Source organism: Ambystoma mexicanum, chromosome 4p (assembly GCF_040938575.1).
Source record: "Ambystoma mexicanum isolate Mex_15411 chromosome 4p, UKY_AmexF1_1, whole genome shotgun sequence".
Classification (NCBI taxonomy): domain Eukaryota; kingdom Metazoa; phylum Chordata; class Amphibia; order Caudata; family Ambystomatidae; genus Ambystoma; species Ambystoma mexicanum.
The window spans coordinates 509943937-509970958 of record NC_090927.1 but is presented as its reverse complement, the minus strand read 5'-3'; the positions used below and the strand labels follow the sequence as shown (position 1 = coordinate 509970958).

General features: G+C 46.4%; 1 protein-coding gene and 1 long non-coding RNA gene across 2 annotated transcripts in view; both read right to left on the bottom strand.

Annotated features, from left to right (window-relative positions):
* LOC138453321 (ribonuclease H1-like) overlaps window positions 1-27022 on the bottom strand; it is a 971047-nt gene that overhangs the window by 735681 nt on the left and 208344 nt on the right. Inside the window, exon 3 of the mRNA XM_069606029.1 lies at window positions 8230-8436. Coding sequence (XP_069462130.1) covers window positions 8230-8436 — 207 coding nt within the window. The remainder of the gene's footprint in view (window positions 1-8229; window positions 8437-27022) is intronic.
* Window positions 5185-5698, bottom strand: LOC138453322 (uncharacterized). Its single transcript, XR_011260402.1, has 3 exons — window positions 5615-5698; window positions 5431-5523; window positions 5185-5302 (listed from the first exon to the last, which is right to left on the bottom strand). It is a non-coding gene; the product is annotated as an uncharacterized lncRNA (long non-coding RNA).

The following is a 27022-nucleotide window of genomic DNA, read 5'->3' as shown; positions in this document are numbered from 1 at the left end:
CTGCTTCAGAATATTTGTGAGATCTCTTGTTTTGTTCCAATAACCTTTTTCTTTGACATACTCCTAAGTATTTCCCTAAATACCACAGTAATATATTAACTTCCAGTGTTCTAGCTGTTTAAGTCACCTGAGGGTGTAGGAAGTGTATGTGCCATGCCAAATGGGTACTTGCTGATTTACAGAAACCAAGAGTGTTTATTTCGGAGTGTATTTGTGTGTTACTATCATATTGGCCCTACTGAAGAAGGCTTACTCAAACTGACTGCTAAATAAATTCATAATTGTTTACTCAAGAAACCTTGTGTGTAAAGGTTTATTTGAATAATAGTCACTGTGAATCTCCAACTCCCCTACTGCTCACATTGACCCCTCTTGAGATAAGCCTGGCTGCTCAACACGCTACCAACGTGTGTAGTATAGACTTATACCAAAGGTTGGGTTCCTATTGCCAGGAGGTCAGGGTTGTTGTAGTGCACCCAAAGGGTACAGCATACAATCTTGCCTAATAACTAGGATATAAGAAGGGTAAACAATGTCTTTGTGATCAGACAGCACATGTAGGGTTCCGGTAAGGAGGAGGGCAGACAAGAAAATACGGCATGCATCGAATATATTTTCTTTTGCATCAATACTATGTTCATACAGTCAAGAACCCCTTCTATCTCCATACTCTATCAGTTATGCATTTCGTTTGTTTTTCTTTCACTGAGTGTTGTGCATGGATTGCAATGCTTGGGTGTTACAGTTGCATTCTAGTCATTTCTTAGTAAATGCGATGGCCAGCCGCTTCCTACATTTTTTATCCATACCATATTAATGTCAGATATGCAGGCCTTGTTTCTATACTATTTACCCGAGTTGATTATTCCCATAATGTTCCCGGAGCCAAATTCTTTCAACCCATTACCAGAGACAACACCGCAAAATACCAGGACATATAGCAATGCGATGAACTATGCTCACCAACCTAAGCCTAGTCAGTTCTTCAGCGGCTGCTGTACCCACTTCCCGAATCCCCAGGCGCACCTGCCAGCAGTCCCTCGCTTCAGACAAACCGTTGTACCTTGGGCCCTTCGGGATAGCTGAGTGTTGCGTCCGGCTACCAATGGGTTTTCATTGCAGGGCAGCAGGAATCGGATGCCCGTTGGAAAAGGTTTTCTTTTTGCAACTTTCCCTCCATAGTTTTCTATGGAACCCCGTTCTTATTGATCTGCTTTTGATCCCGACCTAACCTTTTTGATCTTGCCTTTTGCACACGAGTTACGGGGAAACGGATCAGTCCTTCAGACTAGAAGTATTGGGAAACCTGGTTTTCCCTTTCAAATCCTTTTTATATCGCACATAGCATATTACAATGCAGTGCAATGGGGATACTTTAGTATCACCCATCTTTTTACACTGAGGATTTTTGGTTACTTTAATACGTGCCTAAAGACAAGCTGCTGGCAGCATTTACATTTGACAGCTTTTGCATTATTTTGGATGTGCACATTCTTGTTTACGGCTTATGGCTACTAAACATGGCTAGCGCCCTAAAATGGGGTTGTCTGTTCTTTGGCCATGTTGTAGTTTGGCCTTTTTCTGCCCTATCAGGTCAGGAAAGTCAAGGTCAAGAACGCTGCTGCTTTGGAAGGCTAGTGAGCTTTGTACGAGTGTGGCACGGGAAGGGGGCTGAGACTGTTAAGTGCCATGCCACATCACTGGTGCCAGAAAGGCTGCTACTGAAGCAGATGTGAAACCAGTAGTGGTCCTTGAATGGTGCAGATCCTTACCATTGGTGGACTTGGACTTGCTTTCAGCTCTGGATAAATAGAGGACTTCTGCCGCTATTCATCAGATCTACATTGGAGCCAAGAATAACTTGAAGAACGGTAGAACGTTGATGACCCGAAGACGACTCATGAAGTGGCCCAGCATCCCTTCCAATGTCTGGCCAGGAGAAGTCCTACTCCTCTGCCTGATCTCTGATGACCCCCAAGAGGTGCTTCAGCCCTTGTACTAGTGAGACCAACTAGTCGACACCTTCTCGTGGATCCAGCCCTTCAGAGCTTTCGCCAGTGTCCCTGGACTGCCCGGTAGACTGACCAGTTTTCTCATGGGCTAACTTGCCAGAAGCGTCTCCACTCCACATTAGAGTCTGGAACTTGGTAGTCGCCTGCTTGTGCCACAAGTCGCCTTCTGCCTGAATTCTAGCTTCTCATCTTCAAGGAAACATGTCCAGGAGCAACCGCTGTGACTGCGACTCAAAGGACGTCTGTCATCACCTGCAAAAAGATTGGCGCTGGAACTGTCCTTCCATCTTGTAAAGCGTCCTAAGACGGCAAGCATCTTGAATGTTGCATTTCTTCCCAAAACAGAGGTTGCATCTTGCATCTGCACAAACACAGAAGAATCCTAGAACCTGCAACTCTAGGGCACCTATCACTGGAACAAAGTGCTGAAGATAAGAGTCTGCAGATACCCTCAGACGATCCACAAAAGACATCTGGGAAAATCAGTCAGGTGGGTACGTAAGCATCAGTGTGCCTGCCCCCACCCGGTCCTCCACAGGATAACATTGGGAACAAGTCTCTTTCTCCCATCTCCATTCCGCTCACCTTTGGTCATCGAACCTGGATTGGGTATCCTGCCACTGGGTTAGCCTTCGGTCTGGAAGAACCAAGAACACTTACCCATCTTCTGGTATACTGTTGTAAAACTAATTGGTTTGAAATGAATCACTACCACAAGCCCACTGAATCCTTTGTAAAGAGACCACTTTCCTATGAAAAATATTGTGTTGAACTCTGACGTTTGGGCACAAGACCCCACTCATCTTAGGGCTTGGTCTGCTAAAGTTAGGCTACTGCTCAGTGATTGCTTTCCAACATTTACTGCATCTACATTACTTACCTGCATGACTTGATTAAGTTATATGAGGTCTATTAATTGAATCTAATGGTTATTGTATATATTTGTATTATATAGTGTTGTGTGAAAGTACTACGTCCTAGTTTCATTTTCAAATGTGTTCTAAAGGCCAAAATAAATAACTATATTTTTGTGACTGACTGTCTAAATTGAAATCATTTTGTCCTTGAGAGTTCCTGACCCCTCCCACACTCTGAGGCTAAGCCTTGAGTTCTCCATTGCTACCTTGATTGGGTTTTGGCTAAACTCTCAGAGCTCCCCGTTCACCATAACTACAGCGGCCTGCTAAAATCTGTCCACCAGGCCAGATTCTAGAAATTCATCTTAAAGTCCATGGCACCAGTCTGTCATAGAAACATTCACCAATCTGCAACATTTAATTCGCTAGGAAGGCTTGTAAGCAGTCAGCAACGCAGCATAGAGGCATCCACAACAGGGCCACACAAAACATCCAGATCCCAGTGTTCGGCCTGAACACATTACAGCCACCTCCACCACACCTTTTTTCCTTGACTTGCGTGGCTTTTATACATTCACGTAACAGTTTTCTATGGAAGAGGAATGCCAGATAACCTTGGATAACAGTATAAAATGTATCCGGTTATCTTCAGCCTATTTTACAGGTTTCTCATAATTTGGCACATGGGCTACAAGTACCTTATCACGTCAGGGTGACGGCACCTTGCAACATGGAGTAGACCTCCTCTGATACATTTTGAGCAAGTCGGCAGAATCTACCACAGTCTACAGGTCTCCAGCAGGGCCTAGTCCGTCCAATGTTGGTAATTCTACACACTGAAGTGACTGCACCAAGCAAAGCGGTGCTCTACCTCTCGCTTGACTGAGCCAAAGCCGAAATATATAGGAAGCGAGCAGTCTATGAAGCGGGCTATTTCTTGCAGCTTGCCTGAAGTACATTTGGTTAAGAAATGCTCACAACGGCATAGGGTTAGTCTTGTTTGATGCAGTGCTATATAATTCAAAAAGGCAAACACAAATGCAGCTTAGATTTGAGAGTATGGCATAGAGGGCATTAACTGAATTGCTGTATATGCATATGTTGCATATTTTATACATGTTAGATTTGGGCACTGTGGCAAAGGAGACGGCTACTGTCAGCAGTAACAGAGGAGGTAGAGAAATGCAGTATCTCAGCTAGGTGCTGCCATTCAGGCAGACAACCAGTTCCAGAATACACACTAACCTTTTGTCTATTATATGACCAAATATGCTCTGCGTGTCTCCTACATATGTCCTAACGCTCCTTTATAGCAGTTCACAAACACACAAGTAAAGTCAGGTAGGTGTGTTTGTATGGCACCAGTTGGCCTAGTGAGTCGTAAGAAGCTCATGGTAGCTGTTCATGTCAAGCTAACCAGTCTCTTCTAGGCTACACGCAGGAGCTAAATAGCTCCAATCTCCTGGCACTTTCGAAACATGATACAACCTGTCTTGCTGGGAAGTGTGAGAAACCTGAAGGTGTCTCACCCGCTAGTCCCCGGGGATCCGTCATCCTGGTGGCCAGGTCACGGCCATCGCTTTTGGATCCAGTTCCTGGGGGTGGAACAGTGCGCAAGGATCCCTTTGATGAGGGGTCTTTGGGGAGTGGAAGTGGGACAGCGGATACTTAGGAATTCAAACCCCCTCGCCCCCCTTTTCCGACACAAACACTTTCTCACAGACAGCTCACTGAGAGAAAACAGACTAACACCTAAACCGTATACCTGACATTTCCCAATACAATGGTGAGGCAATTACTGATCATTACACACACCCGACTGCCATCATATTTCGCCAAACGGATAAAAAGCGGAGCACGAAAGCACACTCTGAGGAAGGCAAAGCACACGAGGAAGCAGCAGTTCTAAAATGGCAGTTTAATATTAGGATTATAATCAAAAGGGCTCCTGGTTACGGCCCTGTTCTACCCAGGTAGGTAAACTTTAAAATACACAAATGAACAGGGTCAAGGAACCAAAACACACAAAGTCCTGTGGTAAATACACATTTTTAGTAAAGGGTATTAACAGTGGTACAGTTCATTGTCATCACAGTATGATTACTTTACGAATCACGTGCAATCACAGGGAAACTTGATTTAAAATAGAAACAAAGGTCATCAAATGATGAAAGTAATGCTTAGCCAAGGATAATCCCTTGGGTGAGTGTTTCGGCAACAAGTACAAGCCCTGAGACCATAGAAGTAACACATGGGCAGTATAACAAAAACAGTACAGAGTGCTATCCAGCACAACAATAGAACAGTGAATCAATTTAAACACTGAAGATCAAGTGTCAACACAAATATTTCGGCCATGAGCGGCTGTAGTGATAGTCTTAAAAGGCCTTCATCACGACGGAGTGGTAGAGAGAGAAGGGTTTCCCGTGAATTCTGTCAAAAAACAAGACAGACATTGGTCAGGTAAGTGTGTGGGGTTCCAAACAAAAATTCAATTGCTTTCGACACAATTGATGTGTAATTACATAAGGAGTGTCTCCTAGGGGAGAACCAACACTTACCGGGTCCAAATGAAACCACGGATAGGAGTTGTAGGACCGTCTGGTTTTTAGTCAACGGATCAAAATGATGAAGATTCTTGGATGAGGTCCAATCTGCAAGAGGGACCCATGCGTTACCTCAAGGGGAGACTCTCGAAGTGAATGCACAACAATGTGCCCATTATGGAAGCCAAAAGAAGCTTACCTGGGTTGCGAAACTTCAACCGTCTTGAGTAGGTATGGAGTGTTCAAAACGGGATCAAGCAACCTCTCCTGTGCACACCTATATAATGGAGATGTGGACAAGTTCCTGTTATTGGAATATCCAGCACGTACCTACATATGTATATCAAACTCAGGGTGTCGTGCGAGACGCATTCAATAGAGTTTAGCGAGGACAGGTGAAAGTTAATGTAACTACACCTAAAGAAGTCCCCTTATAGACCAGCGTAGGCTGTGAATGATCTATATCTATCAAGTGGTGACCGTGTATTACAAAACAAGTCCCGTTAGTGTTTGGAGCATTTTCATCTGGGGTTTAGACTCATCAAGATATGGTTGTGCATTTCAAGACAGGTACCGTTAGTGCGGATTTACTAACATTCATTTATATCACGTGCCTGGCTGTTAATGGTAGCTGCCAATGCGAGTGTGCAAAAGTACCAGCGTGCAGTATATAGTACGAGCGGGCGAGATAGTGGCATTAGTCTGTGAGAAAGGATCCAAGTTTACTTCATACGCTGGGCTATTAGTACCGAGTGCTAGTGCCGGCGTGCAGAATGTGGGCTTGCAAGACGCTGCACAAGCGGGCTGGGGTCGGCACGATTCACCTTAGTGCGCACACTGCGGAGCAATCTGCTGTACTAGCGGGGCCTCCAGCGACGCGTTAGCGTAGCCATGGTTACAGTGATTTAAATACATTAACCATTTTGGGTCTGCCTACGTGGCGGTCCATGCGCAGCCCCAATGTACTGCGTGATTGTGGGACGCAATAATGTCAACAAAGCAATTAACAGCGATTATGGAGTGGAATCTATAATTTAGAGAATGTTGCAATGTAGTGTTATGAATAGCGGTCATGGCAACCGTTACGGGCCGATCTCAGGCCTGATAATGTTTTTTTAATAAGCGTGATGTGCAATGCGTGGTTATTGGGACACTATAGTGCCGCTGACATAATTGACAATGATTCTGACATCGAATCTGTAAATTCGATGATGTTACAGCATGGTGTTATGCATGGTTGTGAAGGCAACCGCTACGGGCCGATCCCAGGCTCAATTATGGTTTTGAAGGTGCGGGATGTGCAAAATACCCTTTTGGTTCCTTGACCCTGTTCATTTGTGTATTTTAAATTTTAATATAAGGAGAAAGACAGCACGACCGAGGAGGGTTGCAAGGAGGGAAGTGCCTTTGATCTTTTCAGAGAAAGACTTACTTTCATGAGCCTTTCGAGAATAAGAAACGCAAGACCCGGAATTAAAGCTGAAGAAACGTGCATTGTGTGTCGGACGTACCCGGGACTCTCTTGCGCCGATAGCCAAGGCAGGGAGGATAGTTTGCCGCTGTGGTACTGTCCTTGGCTCCTACAACAAAGCAGCGCCAGTAAAGTCAGCACAGCCGGTGAGTTGGGGAGACTGATACCAGACCGGTCTGTCTTAAAACCAAGGTTGCAAGCGGTGACACTGTATAGAGAAAACTGAAGAGCACAGTGTGTGAAGCATATGTGACAAGCGACGCAAATATAATTAAACAGCAGAGAAGTGACTGAACCTTTGAAGCCATGACAGATATCGTAAACAGAGTGGTCGGCGCCACGTGGGTGCTCATTCGAAGGTCTCCGTTAAGTGTCCGACTGAAAGCAGACAAATGTAAAAAGGGATTGTGAAATCGAAGTGGTCCAGCAACGAGCCAAGCCAAACCCTGTGCACATTCAAAAGTCTTTGATAGTTGATGTTAACTGAAATTGGTCCAAACCCGGCTGAGGGAGACTAATTGTATTAAGAAGGGGATCTGAGCTCGGCTAAAGGGGATCAGGGGGGAACTGTGAGTCACCCGAGAAAGAAAATCCTATGAACATTGTGCAATAAATCTGAGCTCGGCTGAGGGGGGTCCAAGGTGAATAGTGAATCACCTGAATTGAGCACTTGTAAAAGGAAAATAACTTGTTTTTTCGTATCAGGCCCTCTGCATGAAGAGACTTTGATAGGCAAAGAGACTTGGGCACGAAAGGCCCTGATGCTAATGATTGAACTGTATCTTTGTGCTAAAGAAACCAGAGATTGTGCTAAACTAGAGTGAACCGCCTTGTCCCGTGCTGAAAACGTGGGGGAGGGAGGCAAAAGGCCTGAACATCCTGGCATATCATTTTTTGTGGCCACTTCTTTCTTTTTCATAAACACTACCCACACACACTATTTGTATTTAGAGGCAAGCTTTTTTTTTTTTTAGTATAGGCCCTTTTATTTTGACAAGACACCACTAGGACTGCGTTATTATTTGATGGTCGTAGCTTGCTCCCATCTGTAGATTTAAGATTAGATAGGCATTTATCATACCCTTGTTGAAGTTCAATAAACACCCTCGAACTGTGGTCACTTGTGTGTCTTACGGTTTATAGCATGCCTTCCTTACAGAAGACAAAAGATAAGAGTACTCACACTGTGGAATTAGTTTCACACCAACCATATTGTCATTAAATCTAGTAAAAGCTTAATACATCTATATACAATGTATTATTGTATGCCCCTAATCACAACTTGCATCCACTTTACAACTACGTGGATGGCAAGACAAAGACATGTGTAAAGTAATACATACCCATATACGTGAATTTATCCTTTTCAATCTGTGGTACTTCACAAAGTTTGATGCACTTAAAACGTTTTGGTTGTGGTTGCTCTTCCGCTAAAGAAACCTGGCAATGTGATCTCTTCTTTGGACTTCCCAATATTGGCTTTGAGGTCTCCTTTTGATGTTTTGTAGTCTCCTGTTCACTTTTTGCAGGCAAGTTAACAGCATCCGTTACTTGAATTTGAAAGACAAACAAGGTTTTCTTCAGTTTAGTAACTTTTCAATAAGGGTTGCACAATACTCTCAGACAACAAATTGACATTTTTATTGTTATTGTTTAAAAAAGAAAACCTTTAACAAAGAAAAATCTTACAATATTAAAAAAGAATTCAAGATCCCGAACATACATAAAAACAAGCAAATGCACAATAGATAATACAATACAAGATGATTAAAATATTAAACATGCATATAGTTGGCACATAAAATGGTCACCATTTATGGTCTTTGAGGTAAAAACTCTAAAGTGCCGCAAAACAACAGCCATTGGGACTAGAAGAATTCATGATATATTGCCATACTGTTCCACTCGAGAGCATCCTAAAATATTCAACAAGAAAGAAAACATTTGCTGTTCATTTAAAATCTGACATTCTAATAATAAATGACCCAAGGTCTCAATATACCCCTCCATTTGACAAAATCTACAGATCGGATGTTCCCACTTCTCCTTTTCCCTAGCTCCCAGTATTTCTCTAGCTAGGAGAACCGCAGAAGTTGGGAGCGCCAAAATGCACTCGGGACTTTAATCATATCGGTAGGAATTATGCCCAGTGGTCTAACATCAAGTAGGACTTCCACATACACACATTGTTCATAGACTTTATGAATTCAGTTGAATTCCCAAATGTTCCTTTTTGCTTTATGGGGTAATACACAAATCAACTCAATATTGACTTTGTTACATTGTATTTAGTTACCAGAAAACTAGGTGGGGGATCGGGAGGGGGGGGGGGGGGTCGGGGAGCAGATGCCTGTCTTTTCTTTTCTGTAAATATGAGCATAGTGATCCTAACTACTACCAATCTTTCTGTGTGACTGTGCATTCTGAAATAACAGCACCTTGAGTTGTGAGAGTTATATTTTTTTAATTGTATTCTGAAAATACACAATATAGCACAAATTCTACTTCAATAATCACACATTCCAATTATTTTTACACAATTCATAAAAATACAATTTTAGCACAGAGTGTAAAAACACCTAAAGCCCACACTAGCTAAAGTGACTTTTTAATTTCCTATCCACATTTAGATCTAATTCATTAAATTAATAGGTTGTCCTCCCTTTCCCTTCGCTCAACATGTTTTATGTCCCTGAATGGAGAATTTTCTTCAGGAGCTCATCGTTCGGTCACTTATCAGCGGGCTGAATTAGCTTGCATTAATTAAATAAACACTTCCTCCAAAATCTCCTCCTCATTTACTGTGAAAGGAAAGAACACAAAATATAGGGTAAGAATTAGCGTTTAATGCTAATCTATTTTAACCTGCCACTTATTACATTCCCCTTATAGGTGTGGTTACCTGTGGGGGATTATCTGGCGATCACCGGTAGGGTAGCAAATTCGGCTATTACTGTTGTCCACCTAGGACACAGCCATATATTAGTAAAGGCTATTGTGCTGGGGAAGCGTGATTTTTACAATTTAATTAGTCACTTCCTAAGTGTTACTGAAATCCCATACATGTGCCCTACCTTGTAGGCTGGGTGGTCGGTAGACCCTCGTCTACCTGGTCTGCTGTATTGTTGGGCACAGTAGTCACACTAGGTGTCCCCCTTCGGCTAATGCGCCTCGTCCGAACAAGAGACCCTTCTGGGGACCAGAGAACACGTGTAAATGTTTACTTATTAAAAACGGAGTGTGTAATGCGCTAGACATTGTTCCTCAACGAGGATACCCATCCTTACCTTGTTATGTTATTGTCAAACCCTCCCGTGTCTGAACCATGGACTCTGTAGTAGCCCGACTGTAGCTCCTTGTGCTTCCTTGTAATCAACGCAGGGGCTTCTATTGTGATTTCTCGTGTGGTTCTGAGAACTCTATGGTCCTGTGGCCCTCTTGGGCAGTCATCTTGGTTGGGGTGACCTACTAATGTTGTAATTCCCATGTACCATGGCTCTGTTGGACGGTGAAAGTATGTACTATCCCTGCAGGGTCTGGGTGACCCAGGTATTGATGGCTCTGGCAAGTGATCCTTTATTCTTCAATTATCCGCTGCACGGACGTCTCACTCCATAGAGAACAAATGAGAGGCATACTATCCTCCAGACTGGATCCTGTCTGTATCTCCTTAGAGAAGAGCCCAACAATATCATCACTTAGGTTAGTAAGAAACACCTAGTTAACACATTTTGTACGCCTGCAAGTTCAAAACTGTTGTACAGGGTCTTTCGGGATCTCCGTTCATGGGGGAAAAAAATCAGATTTTGTGCCGCTTGACCCCTTCATTGAGGCCTTTACTGTCACTTTTAGTCATATTAATTCCTGGAAATTCAATTCACTATCAATAACAGCAATGCAAACATCAATTTCCTGGATCTCAACATCAGTGTCACGAACAACCAGTTAGAATGCTCAATTTTCAAAAAGGAAACCTATAGGAACACGATCATGCACTACAAGAGTCATCACCCTAAAAATGTACGAGATAATCCGGAGGAACTGCACAGAAACCAGAGAATTCACGATACATGCCACTGATCTGCAACGAAAATTGGAAAGTAGGGGTTATCCAAAAAAACTATTGAAAAACACTAAGAAGAGAGCCCTGTACATGCAGAGAGAAACACTATTGCCTCCTAAACACGACCCTGCTACTGAAAACATTATGGCCTGTGTGTCCACCTTCAGTGCCAACACATCTAAACTGAAGGGTATGATCAAAAATTCTGGCACATAGTGCAACTCAGCCTGTCGGCAGAATCCCTACCAAGAATAGCACTCAGGAGAGACAAAAACCTCAAAGACCTCCTTACTCAAGCGAGATCCAGACGTAAAAATGCAAGGTCCACTCTCTGGAACATGTGCGAAATTCGGGGACACCACCCATGTGAAAGTTGGGCAGCCTGCAGCCAAACCCACAAATTGAAATCATTGCCCATAGAAGGCAAAGAATGGGAACTGAGGCAATTCACCAACTGTCAAACGCCCAATGTTATCTATCTCATTGAATGTCCCTGTGGACTTCGTTATGTCGGGCAAACATCCAGATCCGTGCACAAAAGGATTGGAGAGCACAGATCCAGGATCAGGTGCAAAGCCCATGCAGCACCACTTGTATCCCATTTCATGGAATTCCAACATGGCCATGATTCATTCACATGGTGGGTGATTGACAAAATATTGGAAACATCCAATATCAACAATGCACTTAACATCAAAGAGACCTGGTGGATTTTTAAACTATAACCACCCACCAGGGGGCTCAATGAAGGTGCACCCCAAGGGTACCATTAGTAAGACCTCCCCCTTTTACAATTACATTTACTTTTTGTTCTGATCTTTGGGAGACCAACCAGGGGTGACCCGTTTCTTTAGTGATCTTTGTACGCCCCGCAAATGCATCACTCTTATCCAGACTAGCCTGGTCCAGCACACACCTCGCGTAGGCAACTGAGACTTCTATTATAGGTGCCCTCTACGCTGCGGACATGCTGAGCAGATCGCACAATCTGGCCTTGTCCAGTGCTCGCTACACTCTTACACTATGTCATTACACAGACTGGAGTATTAAGCTCTGCAGGACAGAACAGTCACCCTTATTTCGCTTGCACTGGTGGCACGCACAACACGATACATAATCACGCCGTGTATGCCCGGCATCCGATCTCCGGCTTATTAGCCTGCCCTTGGTCACCAGGGCCTACTCTAGAGTGGCTGCCGCCCCTTTTGTGGGGCATTTCACCAGACGGAAGCAAATTTACACCTCTGCCTCCTGCCGCACCTCACACATGAAGGCCAGCCAGCTGGATGTCACCATGGGCCCCAGGACACAAGACGCCCACATCAGAGCGTCAACATGACATGTGTGTCACGTATTGCCACACCTGTACAGCTGACCTTGCTTGCCAAACAAGCTCCCAATTCTCTGCCTCCCTAACCGCTCTATTCCCCTTCTATAGACCCACTGCTGACGAGTGAATAATTTGATTACGCTTCAATGCAGGTTCCATGGCAAGGAGATACAATCTCCTGCACGCATGCGCCGGCTACTAAGCCACTAATCACCTACACATGCGCACTTCTGACACAAACACGGCTCCTTTATCTTTCGATGCGGAACAAACTAAGACGCCACCGCTGATTCTACAGGTGCCGACAACTTCTAGAAAGGTTAGTGCAGCCTTCATACACATTTATTAGGCACCCTCAGCAACTCCAGTCTCCGGGTGCAAGTCCTGACATGGCCTCAGTCCTGTTCTTTGTTTTCCCTGTCCTTAGGCGCACAGCTACGGAAGTCGGCTACTGGACATACTCTGCATGGGACTTAGAACCATGGACATAGTTCCCTGATGGCAAGGTATTTACACTGTCCACTCACCACAACCAGCCTCTGACTGTCTAATTATTCACACACACTCAGGCACAACTGCTCCTAACTCTCTTCCCCCAGCGGGCACTTCTCCTTAGGCTGCACCAGTTTGCCTGAACCGCCATTTTTGGAGACAGGAGCCGGTTCCAGACATAAACTTCAACACTTGTCTGCTATTTGAAGAAATCTCTTTGAGCCTAACTTAACCACAGCTCAGTCCAAGGTCAGTCTTTTGGACATGAGCCAAATGCCTCTCACTTGCTTTTATCCTTATTAAAGGTTGCTTTAACCTCTTAATTCCTACCTAGGCATGCTCCATCTATATGCCTAACACTGAGTATGTAATGTTTTTACCCCCAGGGAGGCCTACTAACACTTGGCCCCAGAAGAAGGCTTCTATCCAGTCAACCCAAAACATCAGTGGTCACCGCGTCCCCCGCTGGGGCAGACCTGAACATGGACCACATGAACTTTTTATATTAACATCTAGACGTCTAGACTATGCACATAACAAATTATTATGCCCTCTCTGTTTTGACTATGTACTATTTACAGATTTGTTCTCACATACTGTCTGAGCACTTCTTTTCTTTCTTTACTAAAAACCCACAAATCTACATGTATAGCCAAATAAAGGCAGATGTAGCTAAATCTTTGTGTATGGATGGATTTCCCAGTGACACAAACTTTAATGATGTCTCACTGGGCTCTTTTTGAAGGTTTGAATAATTATTGCAAGAATTGACTGCAATTACATCTTTGAGGGCAGGACAAACCTCTTGTGTACACCATTACCTCCGTAGTGCCAGGGACGAGATAGCTCGTCCTTTTTGGCAATCTGATTTGTGTGATCCCTGCAAAGAATGGATCGCACAAAACTAATACAACCCCCGGGCTATGTTAGGGGGAGGTCCCCCCTCACAGCCCGGGGGTTGGATTTCCTTCAGTTTCACGCCGGAGTGCGTAACGCACGCCGAGATGAAACAGTAATTTTTACCGCCGCAGCCACTATTGTGCCGTTCAGATGTACGGTAGTATTAGTGTGCAGGGCTTTAATTATCTGCAACAGCCAGTTTGGGCAACCCATCCCCCTCAATTTAATCCATAATACATGGCGGTCTACTTGGTCGAACGCCGCCCGTAGGTCTACAAAGACAATATACAGCAATGGATTATGACTTGATTTCGCACAAGATATGAGGTAATCTAGTAACTGAATATTGTGTGTCGTGCTTGAGACAGGACAAAACCCTGTTTCAAATGGGTGCAAGATGTTACTTTGCCTATCCCATGCTTGCAGATGGTCCAGGACGCAAGAAGCAAAGATTTTCCCAGTGCTGTCTAGAAGCGAAAGCAATCTGTAGTTCTCCGGAAGTAGTCGGTCACTTGACTTGTATACCGGGACCAAAATTGACCTTTTCCATGATGTCGGAATCAGGCATGTGCCACATACTTTGCTAAATAGTGTGACAAGAACTCTTGACCAGAGTATAGGATCTTCTGTCAGCACCGCGGAAGCCAGTCCATTCAGCCCTGGCACCCTTGAGCTTTTCAGCTTCATAGTACGTAGCCTCACACTGTCATGGCTGAATTTCAGTGGCCATGCTTGGATTCTACCAGCTGTACTAGAGTTCTTACATCGCAGATCAAACATTCTAGTCTCAATATAAGACACTCGTGTCTGTTCACCAATTGGGTTTATTACCCTAGTTGTGGCTTCGCCCCTGTCCAACCTTAATATCTTCCATGTTGATCTAGAGTTCCTGCTACTCAGGGCCCCAATCATATACTGTCATTTTTCATTTGAGCCTAGCATACACCACCTTTTCACCCAGTTTCAATGCAGGTTTTTTTTAACCTTCGGACCTTGTTACACTCGTCACACTGCCTTGTTATTAGAGGAGCGTTATTTTGTGCAATCTACCTCAATTCCAGAGTTTCTGCTTAACCTTCTGGATTCCTGAGTCAAAGGGGATAGTATCTTCTTATCCGTGGAGACCAAAAGTCTACCCCTGACCGTCCGAATCTATGGGCTATTTGAATTAGCCAGGACTGGAGTTTGTCAGCTGTTAAGAAACGTGACACGTCAATGTCGCCCTCCACCTTACGGCGCAATTCACTTCAGATTTTGCGTATATTGCAAAATTACTTTAGGCGATAACCCTCATGGTTAGGGGTCAGTATGCTAGAGCCTTTTCCCTCGGGTGTCACCAAAGTAAAGTGCAACTGTAATTTTATAAGTACAAGATGTAGCACACACTTTCAGATCTCCAACAATGCAGAGTTTCTGCATAGATAGTCTAAGGTAGCTTGTTTATTTCCAGATTTCCAGGTGGGTTGCCGGGGGGTATCACCAATTGTCATCTCGTTTAACGTTGTCAGTTCCCATTCCCAGAGAAACCTAATCCACCTGCCCCCCCCCTTTCATTCACCTTAGTTATTGCCACTGTGCTTTTAGCGGCAATACATTTGTAGTTACCCTGGGTGGCAGATTCCCCACAACATGCATTCAAATCACTGCCCAACAATATCATGTATTTCGCACTGCCACTACCCCAAGTTGTCATTGAATCTACATAATCGAAAATATGGGCAGTGCGGTGGTCATCGGGTGGGTCGTATGTGTTAATCATTAGCATATGGTTCTCTTTACTCAGTATCTGATCTTGTATTACGACTGCAAGCACATTACCACAAGTATGGAGCAGAATTATCAAGGAAGAGCTTAACTCCTGTCTGATTCCCATAATAACACCTCAATAGGGGCGGCCGTTCAGGTCTTTTTTTGCCTGAAGCTGATACACATTTGCATTGTCATACCCTTCAATTGTAGCATGGTAAGGCTTCGGGGCAATACTAAAGCTGGTAACTTTGTTATCGTTTTTGCAGTGGTCACAGCAGTTGGCAGGAGGAGGAAAAAGCAAGGCCTTATCTAGTTCCTAACCTGAAAGATTAAGCGATTATTATTGCTCTCCAATTAGTGTTGCTGTAGCTGGCAGGATGCAATGTATGTGAGGCATCCCGCCAAAGCCTAACTTCAGTGGTTCAATGAATTCAAAGTCACAGGAAGTCAGAATGCGTAAGCGCTGGGATTTTTGCAGAGACCAAGTACCTCAAAGTGATTTATGTGGCTTTTCGTACGAGTGTTCATTTTTTAGCTTATGGATAGTATCGAGCATCCAATAAATGGAAGTGAATCACTAGGCTCTCTAGTAGCAGCAGGTTCTTTCACCAAAATGGGCAAGACGATTTCAAGTGAGAGGTACGGGGAGGGACCCAAATCCTGGGTCCGTCCTTCAACCAGCTGCAGAGATAGGTCGCTCTGAATTGCTGCACTGGCCTCAACAATACTGTTTGTGGGCTCCTAGTGACTGCATCGAATGCCATAGTTTCGAATGCAAAAGTATCAAAAACAAAGTCATCGAAAAAATGCATTTTATTATTATTTTTTAAATGGGAACCCCCAACCCCTGTTTTTTTACCCCATAAAACCCATTATAGTAAAAAAAAAAAAAACACCTTTACATACAGAAAAATGCATTTTCCGATGCAATTTTTGATGCATTTTATTCCGATACTTTTGCATTCGAAACTATGCATTCGATGCAATGCCTGGATACCCTGTTTGTGTTACGTTTCAATAGCCAGCTGGTTAGATTGCCGGTGCCCCGTTGACGACGTTTCCTTCTGCAAACCTCTCTCTTCTATGCTCACTTTAATTTGGTTCATGGAGGTGCGTCTGAAACAATGGTCAAGTTCATAGGTTGATCTGGGCCTCCTTTCAAAGAGGTTGGCTCCAATCTTATTGGTAGAACTTAATTTAGTATTTGCTTTTTCTTTTTTTGGCGGTTCTGTTTATGAGTTAAGTACGCAAGTGGTGAGGAAGCTGGTGCCTCTTTGCAGATATATTCCTCTTACGCTTCCTGTGATTCGATGACAACAGGTTTTGGACTAGCTTGCCTATCCACTCGAGATCTGGGGCTGTAGGCCGCCATGGCCAACACTTCTTCCATATTCAAGTCAGAACACATAAAATCGAATTGTCACTGTGTCTTTGGATCAGCATGTATGCAACCACATAGTTTTAACAAAATTGTGGTGGGGGGTGTGGCTTGAGCTCATGCCGCGAGGACGCTCACCCGCGGCTCCTGCCCTGATCCTGAAAAGATCCTGCGTTCTTTAAATAAAAGGCACAACCGAGTGACTTGGCCCGCACTGGTGGCCCCGACAAGCATTTCCCCAGCCCCCGGAACGCACAAATCACAACATCGGAGTGCGGGCGGGAGAAGAGACGACAGCGAACTTGGGACCCCCCCCTGGCTTCAAGATGGCCAACACGACCTCGGCTCGGCAGTGACAGGGAGGAGCGGCTTGACGTTCGGCGCTTGGCAAGCCCGCCGGCGCTGTGCACGCCGGCATACTGAGACGGTGCGGCAGAGGACATCGAGGGACACAGAGACCTGTTGTGGTGCCTGCCTGGACTCTCCAGCGCGCCGACACGAGGCAGCGGACCTGCGAGTGGAGACAGGCTGTCTCCTGCTGCGGGCGGCTCGGGCTGCCCATAACGTGCGCCTGCTGCCTCGAAGGTGGGTGGCGAAGGGGCCCCCTGCCCTGACTGAGGACAGGCAGGTGCGGGCTGGAGGGATCTGACACCCCCGCAGACATGAGCAACGAAGACGCCGGAGGGGATAAGAGGTACGTGGCGCTTCCACAGCCAACCGGGAGAGACATACTACGAGCAGGGGGGCTGGGACCTGGCGACTCCTGGACATAACCTATCATGGTCCCCCACGCAACAACGGACGACCCAGAGCTGGGACACCACTTGCTGTAGGAGCTGGATGGGTCAAACAAACCGAAACAATGCACTGGGGCAGCGTGCTGAGGCCCACTACCTGCCATATCACACTGGGGGCGAATCATCCTGCATCAATTTAAGGGCACCAGAGCTCAGATCCTGGGGCCGTAGCCCATAACCTCCACAAACCACGAGGGGCTGCACAAGCTGGGAGCCGCAATATAACACGCCGTGACAGGGACAGCATGCGACATGGCACTCTGAGGGACCCCCACACATGAGGGCCTGCTGCATAAACGACACAGAGTGCCCGGACCTGCCTCAGCGCCTATGAGTGACGTCGTGGACCACTGCCCCCTGGGGTGAATATCATACCTAGCTCTGGAGACGGTCCCCGGTACTTGACAGCGGCGGGGCCCACCAGTGGACGCCATACACGGAGCGACACCTTCCAGCCAGAGGGCCACAATCCGGGGAGGCGCACGCCGAGGCTGACCATCAGGGCCCCACGCGAAGGCGATAGCACGCCGCGGGCGGTGCTGGGCAGAATCAGGGCACTGAATCAACCGAACGGAGAGGACCACGGCCTGCAGGGCAGCAGGGAACACATCATTGTCAACACAGTGCCAGGGCACTACACACAACACTGTCACATCTGTGTCGACTATCCGCCCAGTGAAAACCCGGAACCCACTGTGACTAAGAGAAATACCACACGGAACCAATCCAGGGACCCCCACAAGAGTGATACACCGCTGCACAGCTGGCAAGGGGCACGTCCACAAAGAAGAACCGATACCCCCCCGCACTCTCAACCACCACTGGAGACATGCCGTCCACGAAACTGAAAAAAGAAACAACGATCATGGGCTCCTTCAACGTCGCCAAACAGAAGGGGCAACCACAAACTACCCCAGAAACACAGGCGGCACAACCTGCAGAGAGCCCCGTTAGCAAAGACAATCAGGTGCTCGAAGCAATCGCAGCCCTACGTATCTTCATCAACACCAAGATCGAGGAGGCCAAGTCAGATATGCAATTGATGAGACAAGACATGAGCAACCTCACGGAAAGAGTCACCACGGCCAAAACAACCCTGAAGGAGACAGCAGAAACCACTAGTGATCTGGAGAGGCGACTGACGGAGCTCGAAAGGAAGAACGCAACGCTGGATGCCCGAACAGAAGATGCAGAAGGGCGAGCCCGATGCAATAACATACGAGTTCTGGGGGTTCCAGAGGGAATGGAAGGGCCCAACCAAACGGACTTCATTGAAAACATGATACTCCAGGAGATTGGAGTGGAGAAATTATCACAGGGGCTCACAGTGGAACGGCCCACAGATCACTACAAAAAAGGCCACCCCCGGGCTCACATCCTCGACCCATGATAGCTAAAATACTGAACTTCCACAACAGGGAAATAATTCTGAAGTTTTCCAGAGAGGGAGGAGAGATCTGCCGAGACAACACCAACATAGCCATATACCCGGACTACACCCCGGCGGTGCAGAGAGCCCGGAACTCTTTCATGCCTGTTAAGCTGAAACTTAGGAAACTGAACCTCAAGTACATGCTCATGTACCCGTCCCGCCTCAAGGTCCTTTACAAAGGGCGCACCGTCTTTCTTGAAACGCCGGCTGCGGCCAACATGTGGCTGGAGTACAACAATCTGGACGATGGCCGTGAAGCAGTCACATGAAAAACGTTCATCCAGTCAGCTATGGGGAGGGGGGTGGAACGCAATAAGGGAAGCTCTCATGGGCGCAAATGAAAACCAAGGCGGCCGCCACAGTTTTTTTTTTATGAGGCAGGAGTGAAGCAGGAGCCTCCGACCAGGCGAAAGCACACACCCCACGAACCGTTTAGTGTCGGCCGGTTGCTGACACACCACAGCCTGCACGCCTTGGCCCTGGAGGGCCAGTCAGTTGCGGGGGAGCTCGAGCGCCACGGACACAAGGTGGCTGCTGAGCGCAGTTACCCAGTTTTGGTTTGGTCACAAATTTGTCTGGTTTTGGTTTGTTCTTGTTATGCAAGCAATGAGATCTCAGCACAAAATGGGGCATGTAACATGAGGAACAAGAGTGCTATTGAAAGTCGTGGGGGATGAGCTCGGCCGGAGCAAGGGACTGGCTCGTCAGTTGGGGCGAGATCAATTGCTGCACGGCCCCGGAGCCAGCCAGTGTGGTTGCACATACCAAAATGGCCAACGACATTAGAATCCTAACACGGAATGTCTGGGGCCTGGGCATCTACATACGCAGGAATAGAATTACATCTTTCCTTAATAGGAAGAAGGTGTCCATAGCTCTGCTTCAGGAGACCCATCTGATGCAACAAAACCTGGGGGTGCTGAGAGACCACTGGGATGGGCAGTGCTACGGGGCTCCCTATTCCAAATATGCCCGGGGAGTTCTCGTCTGGATCAGCCCTTTGGTCCCGTTCAAGGCATCGAGCTGGGAGGCAGACCAGGAGGGTCGCTACCTGTTGGTGAGGGGTTGGATTGAACAGACTGAAATATGCATAATAAACTCATATTTTCCCCAACTACGGAATCCCAAAACTGGGAGCCAGACAGCCTCTGTATCTGGGGGGGGCAATTTTAACTGTGTAAGGGACTGGGAACTGAACAGATCTAGATTACCAGTAACCAGAAACGACGCGGCGACTGGGGCGCTTAACGCGCTGATAGAATCCTTGGACCTGGTCGACGTGTGGCGAGAACTCCACCCAATGACAGAGCGTACTCTTACTTCTCTGCCCCCCACGCCCTGCTTACCAAAATAGATTACATATTTGTATCCAAACATTACCAGCCACAAATGGACTCTGCTCAATACTTGGGCAGGTCAATATCGGACCACTCCCCGCTGCAGGAATTGTGGAAAGTGAGGGGCCCCAGACCACCCATACCACTAGGGCGCATGTCCCCAGATGCCCTGACAGACCAAGCCTTCGCGGAGGGGTTACGGGACAAGCTGGAACAGTACTTGGAAATAAACATGGGCAGTGTTGAACAATGGGGTACTGTATGGGAAGCAATGAAAGTGGTTGTCAGAGGGGAGGCTATCACGGGAGCTGGAGGCATACGGAAAACATTAAGGGCAGAACTTTAAAAAACTGAAGAGGAAATAAAATACAGGGAAACCAACACCAAAGGGGCACAGGGGGAGGAGGAAGAACTAGCATTGCTGAGATGAAATTTCTTAGAGGCATGGGGCAGGCTCTCCAACTTTGATTTCACAGTGAAAACAGCCAAATCACACGCTGAAGGTGATAACCCAGGCAGGCTGTTAGCATGGCTATGCCGAAGGGAACACCCACAACACCAAATTACCGAAATCAAGGACGAAATGGGCACGGCATAGAAAGCACAGCAAGACATAAACGACACATTCCGGGACTTTTACTCCCACTTATACAGCCACGACCACCAAGTGGCAAACTCTGACATATTAGACACACTAGATGAAATAGGCCTTCCCAAAATAGAGGACACGCAGAGAGGCGCTAGATGCTGAGATAACGGGGGAAGATAGCACTGAGGCAATCAGGTCCCTCGCCTCCGGCAAAACACTGGGTAGCGACGGACTCTTCCCCCCCCCCCAGAGTTCTACAAAACATATGCCGATGTCATCATACCGGTCCTGCTCGATTTTTATCAAGAAGCATTCACCAATGGGGTACTACCGGGGTCTATGAGAGAAACCCTAATTGTCCTAATACCGAAACCCAGAAAACCGACTGAAAGCTGCGACTCATATCGCCCCTTGGCGATGCTAAACTACGACATTCAAATCCTCACCACAATCCTTAACAAACGCCTGAATAGAATAATTGGGGATATAATACAGAGCAATGAAACAGGCTTTATACCTGGGCATAGCACCACCCTAAACCTGCGCAGACTGCAACACATTCTGGCGCAGACTGATGGTTCCCAAAAGGAATACGCTATGCTCTCCTTGGATGAAATTACGGCGTTTGATTCAATCTATTGGGAATGGCTGCTGGCGGCACTGAGGGGGTTTGGATTTGGGGAGGCCTTTTTTCGCTGGGTTTGCATCCTGTACACTAATCCCAAAACCAGGGTTAAAACGGGGAGGTTCGTGTCTGCAATCTGGGACATCGAGAGTGGGACTAGGCAAGACTGTCCGCTCTCCACAATGCTGTACGTTCTGGGTCTTGAACCCATAGCGATATACCTTAGGAAACATTACTTAGCCGCAGGCATCTTGGTCGGGGGTGCGGGGCACCTACTATCGCTCTACGCGGACGACATTCTTTTATACATCAGGGACCCACACCTAAAAGTCCCAGTAACCCTAGATATACTGGACAATTATGCCAAGGTTTCCGGAATTAGCTTTAGCAGATCCAAATCCTGCATATTCCCAATAGCCGGTCTAAGAGGGAGAGACCCCAGCACGCTGCCCGCAGTTGGCCTCAGATGGGAGACTGTCTCGTTTAAATACCTGGGGGTCAACATCAAACACACGCCTGAACAGATACACGAAAACAACATGACTAGAGTGTGGCGTGAAACTGCCAAATCTAGAAAAGTACTACTTGAGAGCCCAATTTAGCCACGTGGTCAAATGGCTGTCCAATGACCCCAACCTCGGAGAATATCTTGTTACAACAGCTGGTCGCGCCCACCACGCTAAAAGAAATAATCTGGATAACTCTTGGGGCGGCAGAACACACTCCAATGGTGGTAACGCTGGGGCGAAAGATATGGAAGAGGACACGAGCGGTACTAAGGGTCACACACCCTTACTCCCCAGAAATACCAATAGCGGCAGGTGCATGCCAGGACAGCACAGACCTGGTGGCGCTGCGAAGATGGGAGGGGCACGGGATATACATGTGGGGAGACATGTACGATGAAGGGGTTTTCAGGGAGTTCAGCTCAATACGGGAGCAGGAAGGGGTCTCCGGCGGGCAGTTCCTGTCGTACCAATGGGTCTGAAAGGTGGCCAGAGATGGTTGGGAGGGCTGGCCGGACGAGCCGCAGGCTGAACCAATCCTCACCCTAATGTACAGCCTTGACGGTGGCTGGCGCCCAGTCTGTAGCCTGTATAGCACGCTCATAGACATGCCCAACCCCAAGAGCGAGAGGGCGCTGAGCTACCCCAAAGCAGTTTCACGAAATCACTGGTTCAAACTGATACAGCTAAACGTGCTGTACCGCACTTACATGACCCCACACAGGATAGCCGCCTTCAATAAGAACGCCAGCTCGGGTTGCCCATGGTGCAGCAGGGAGGAGGCCGATATGATACATATGTTCTGGGGCTGTGAGCAGGTGAGGGATCGCTGGTCACGAATAGAACAAGCCTGCAGAGCTGCGGGTGTTGTCCGGTACGAGTGGTCACCGAAAGAGTGCCTGCTTGGTACTTGACCCAGGATCAGCAAACATAAGCATGTGCATAAATTCATGGACCTCACATGTATCCTGGAGAAGAGAACCATTGGCATGTCATGGAAGAGGGCTGGGGGCCACAATACCAACACTGGCACAGGGAATTCGAGAGGTGGGCGGAGGCTTAGACTAAGGTATGGATGGAGGGGGTTAACAGATCAGGGCTGGATGGTAACGACAAATGGGTTGCTTGGAAAACGCTGGTATGGGACATCTTTCATCCATCCGACGACAAACCCCCATGAACGAACGGCACACCATGAAGAGCGCCCATCCACCCCCACCATGCCTGAACTGGGGGGGTGGTGGGTTGCCTAAAAAAAAGGGGCAAGAACTGCACCCCGGACGCGGAGACGTCCGCTCGTTCTCATGCTCTCATATGCCAAGACTGTAGTAAAGAACCGCTTGCCTTGTTTTGTTTGTTTGATGGTTACTATTTAAAACTGGCATTACTGCATGATCCTAATCAACCTCATGTAACACAAAATGTTTTTCACTAAATGCCAATAAAAACATATCAAAATAAAATTCAACAAAATTGTGTTGGGAAAATGAAACACTCCAGAAGAAATTATTACTCCTGAATTAACAGAATCTTCAGAACGTGAAGGTAAGCCTTTAATGTCCGCAACTGCTTGGGCACTCGTTTGATCAGCATTATCTGAGATGGATAGAGAAGCGGGGAAGATGGGGAGCAATCTGAAACCGGGAACAAATTAGGAGAGGCAGAGAGACATTGTGAAGGATTCCCATTATCAAGTTGGCGGTTTCCAGCTACTGTAACCGGGATGGCTCCATTTGATGGATTGGCATTTTTTGTGGGGAGACGAGCAGAGTTACACAAAGAATAGCACAATTTCAGGAGAGAATTATCTTTTGTCTCCAAACGAGCCATTTCAGTCCAAAGAGGAGGCCGTCTCATGCCTTCCATCTCCCTCTATTTCAACTAAAGAACTGGTGACAGGAGCTGTCAAAGACATTGTTTAGACCGTTGGTTTGCAAGTCCGGCTTAAAAGTAAGAGGTCATTTGTCCCACTGCTGGGACCAACAGGCAGTGAGGCCAGATTTATCGTGTTCTGGTCCAGTTGCACCTCCTGAGAACTTTCTAATCTGCCACCATCCCTCAGAGCTCTTTTGTATCAGTTGGATTTCCCATACGGCTTATCGTTGCATAGATTATGTATTTTTATTTGTACACTGTTCCCCGGTATGTTGAGGTATACATGTGTAATTTCCTGAAGAGAAAACAGTCTTAGGGATAGAACAGATGAAAGCTCTTACCACTGTCGTGCTCTGCGGGATAGGCCGGGATACTTGTCACAACCACCACCAGCCGACCAGCTGACAGCCGATAGCACTGTGCTTTTATAGGACTTACTGGGTGGAGGGCGAGAGCACTCATGGCAACCAATAGAATGAATGAGTAACGTGCCAGCCAACCAAAATAAATGCTTGCGGCTGATGATTTATATTTCGAAGCGTTTTCAGGACTTTCTCCAGTAGTAGTAGCACGAAAAAGCAGACAGTCACCTCTACAGCTGACAGCACTCGACCATTATATGTTGTCATGGTTTCATAGCAGTTGGCCACCTAATTGTTAAGTGGTGAGCAATGAACCTTCACCATTAGCTGCTTCAATTCTAACCAAACACAAGGAAGCAAGGTTTCGGCAAACGTAGGTAACAGATAGCACTGTTTTATGATAAAACTATCGCCAGGGACAAGGACAAATAACTATATTTCCTACTCAGCTGAGCAGCCAAGACAATTATTTTTGACCTTTGCTAGGAAAAGAACTCATTATGTCTCAAATAGATAAAACCCCAAATGTATCACATTTGAGACGCGGTAGAGTTCGATATTACCCAGAAAGCACTTAAAATTATTATAATGGAGTTTCATTACAGGTCTAAATTGGAAAACCTTTGTCTTGTTTACGTTAAGGATCAGGTTGTTACTCTTAGTACATGTTTCCAAAGCCGCAAGTTGACGTAAGCTGATAGGCGTTTGGTCCAATAAAAGCAGATCATCGACATATAAAAGATAGTTCATAGATCTGTCAACATAAGGAGGTCTCCCACAATTGTGTCTTTTTCAGCTATGTGGCAAGGCAACAAACAAGGAAACTCAAATCGGATTACCTACCATCTTTCTTTACATTTTTACTGCAAGTAATCCTCCTGTTCATAACTAGATGTAGGTTAGAACAGAACCACAGCCTCCTAGAAAAAGATGTATGTTCTAAAATCAAACAACCTCACTACCCTGCCTGCTTGCATAATTGGTCCCTCGGGATAAGATTTGGAAGTAGCCAACAGTGAAATAGTAACAAAGGTCATCATAAAAGTACATCTAACTACATGAGAGCCCCTCTTTAGGTTTCCCATCAATTGCAATAACATCAAAGTGACGAGAAAATGATGCAAATATTGATTTTTAATGATTATAATTTCATTATTGCGTGGTAGGGAAAATCCTGCAAACATTCTGAAGAAAGACTAAAATAATTGGACTGAAAAAGACATCAGCAGCCCACTCAAAAGTTTCCAACTCACCTCTCTCCTCTTTCACCCGTCCCACATTCCCCCAATGTGAATCACTCCTCAAATATTACTGGGCGCTTCTCTTTTTCAAGTTTCACAGGATAATTGTGAAGACTGCATGCAATGGGCAAAAAAGGGCACTTTCTTTTTTTTAAAAACCTAATTATTTTTTATTGCAACAAACATCAAAACCCCATCCAACCAAACATACCCTTCCCCCACACCCCTGCAACCACAAAGGGACATATAGCCAACAGCAGCGACACATTTCAATTGAGGCTATCTTGATCATCCCTAGGGGATGTATAGGCTCCAAAAGATTGTCACACCACCATCTTCACAATCACAATTCTAATCCCCAAATAATGGGTCTTTAACACAGGGTGGATTCCGGGACCAGTAGCTCCCGGTCATTCTCAAGCAGGTAATTCCTGAAGGGAGGCCAATAGTCAAACGGACGACTGGAGGCAGGGAGCGTCGCTGCATACCTGGTTTCCCTCTGCTCACACAGACACATGCTATCCAACCATCGAGAAAACGTGGGGGCAGCAGTCCTAGACCAGGCCCCTGCCGCAAGGGATCTGGCCACCACCGTGGCCATCCCTATACGTTTTTTCTCAGTGCAGGATCCTTCCTCAATCAAGGCCAGTAGCCACAGTTCTGGTTCATAGTCCCTCATAGATAGCCCCACATCTCTTACAGGCAGGTGATCTGTCCGGGTAAAACCTGTGCAAAGTATTCGGAGCGTAATAGCTCTGGTGCACAAACTTGTGGTCTATCATTCTATATCGACAGTTTATAGATATATGGCAGGTTTGCATGCAGACCAGTTTCCATTGAGCCTCAGTTAACAGCTTCCCCAGCACGGTTTCCAATTTGGCTCTGTAAGGATGACTCACCACCCCCCTCCCAGATCTAGCCAGTTTATAGGTAGTGGACACCAGTTTCCCAGATGAGACAGGATTGATTAAATGACTCTGAAAGATAAATGGCCCAACTGCTTCCACTCCCGGTGCAAAGTACTGCACAACTTGTAATAGTGTAGCAGTGTCACCGCATTATATTCCCCTCTAAAGGCGTAATTACTCCATTAGCATGAGACAACCATCTTGCACTATGTCCCCCAGTGTCCAAATTCCCAACGCCCGGAAAGACTCCCCAAATGACCTCTCTTGTGTGAGTGGAATCCGGATCACGTTGTATAGGGGAAAGTCAGGTGAGTAACAGGAAGTAGCACCTATCAGGCGACATATCCGTTCCCAGGCTTTACTTGTTATTTCAATAGGTTGGATCTCATCCTGTGGGACCTTATCTCCATTTCCCCAAAGCATGCCCAACAACGCATCCGGACTACCTATAGCTCTCGCCAATCGGGTGTGTGGAGAGTCACCGGCCGAGTCACTCCAGTCAGATATGTATTGCACCTGTGCTGCCAAATAATACATATAAATGTCCGGGTA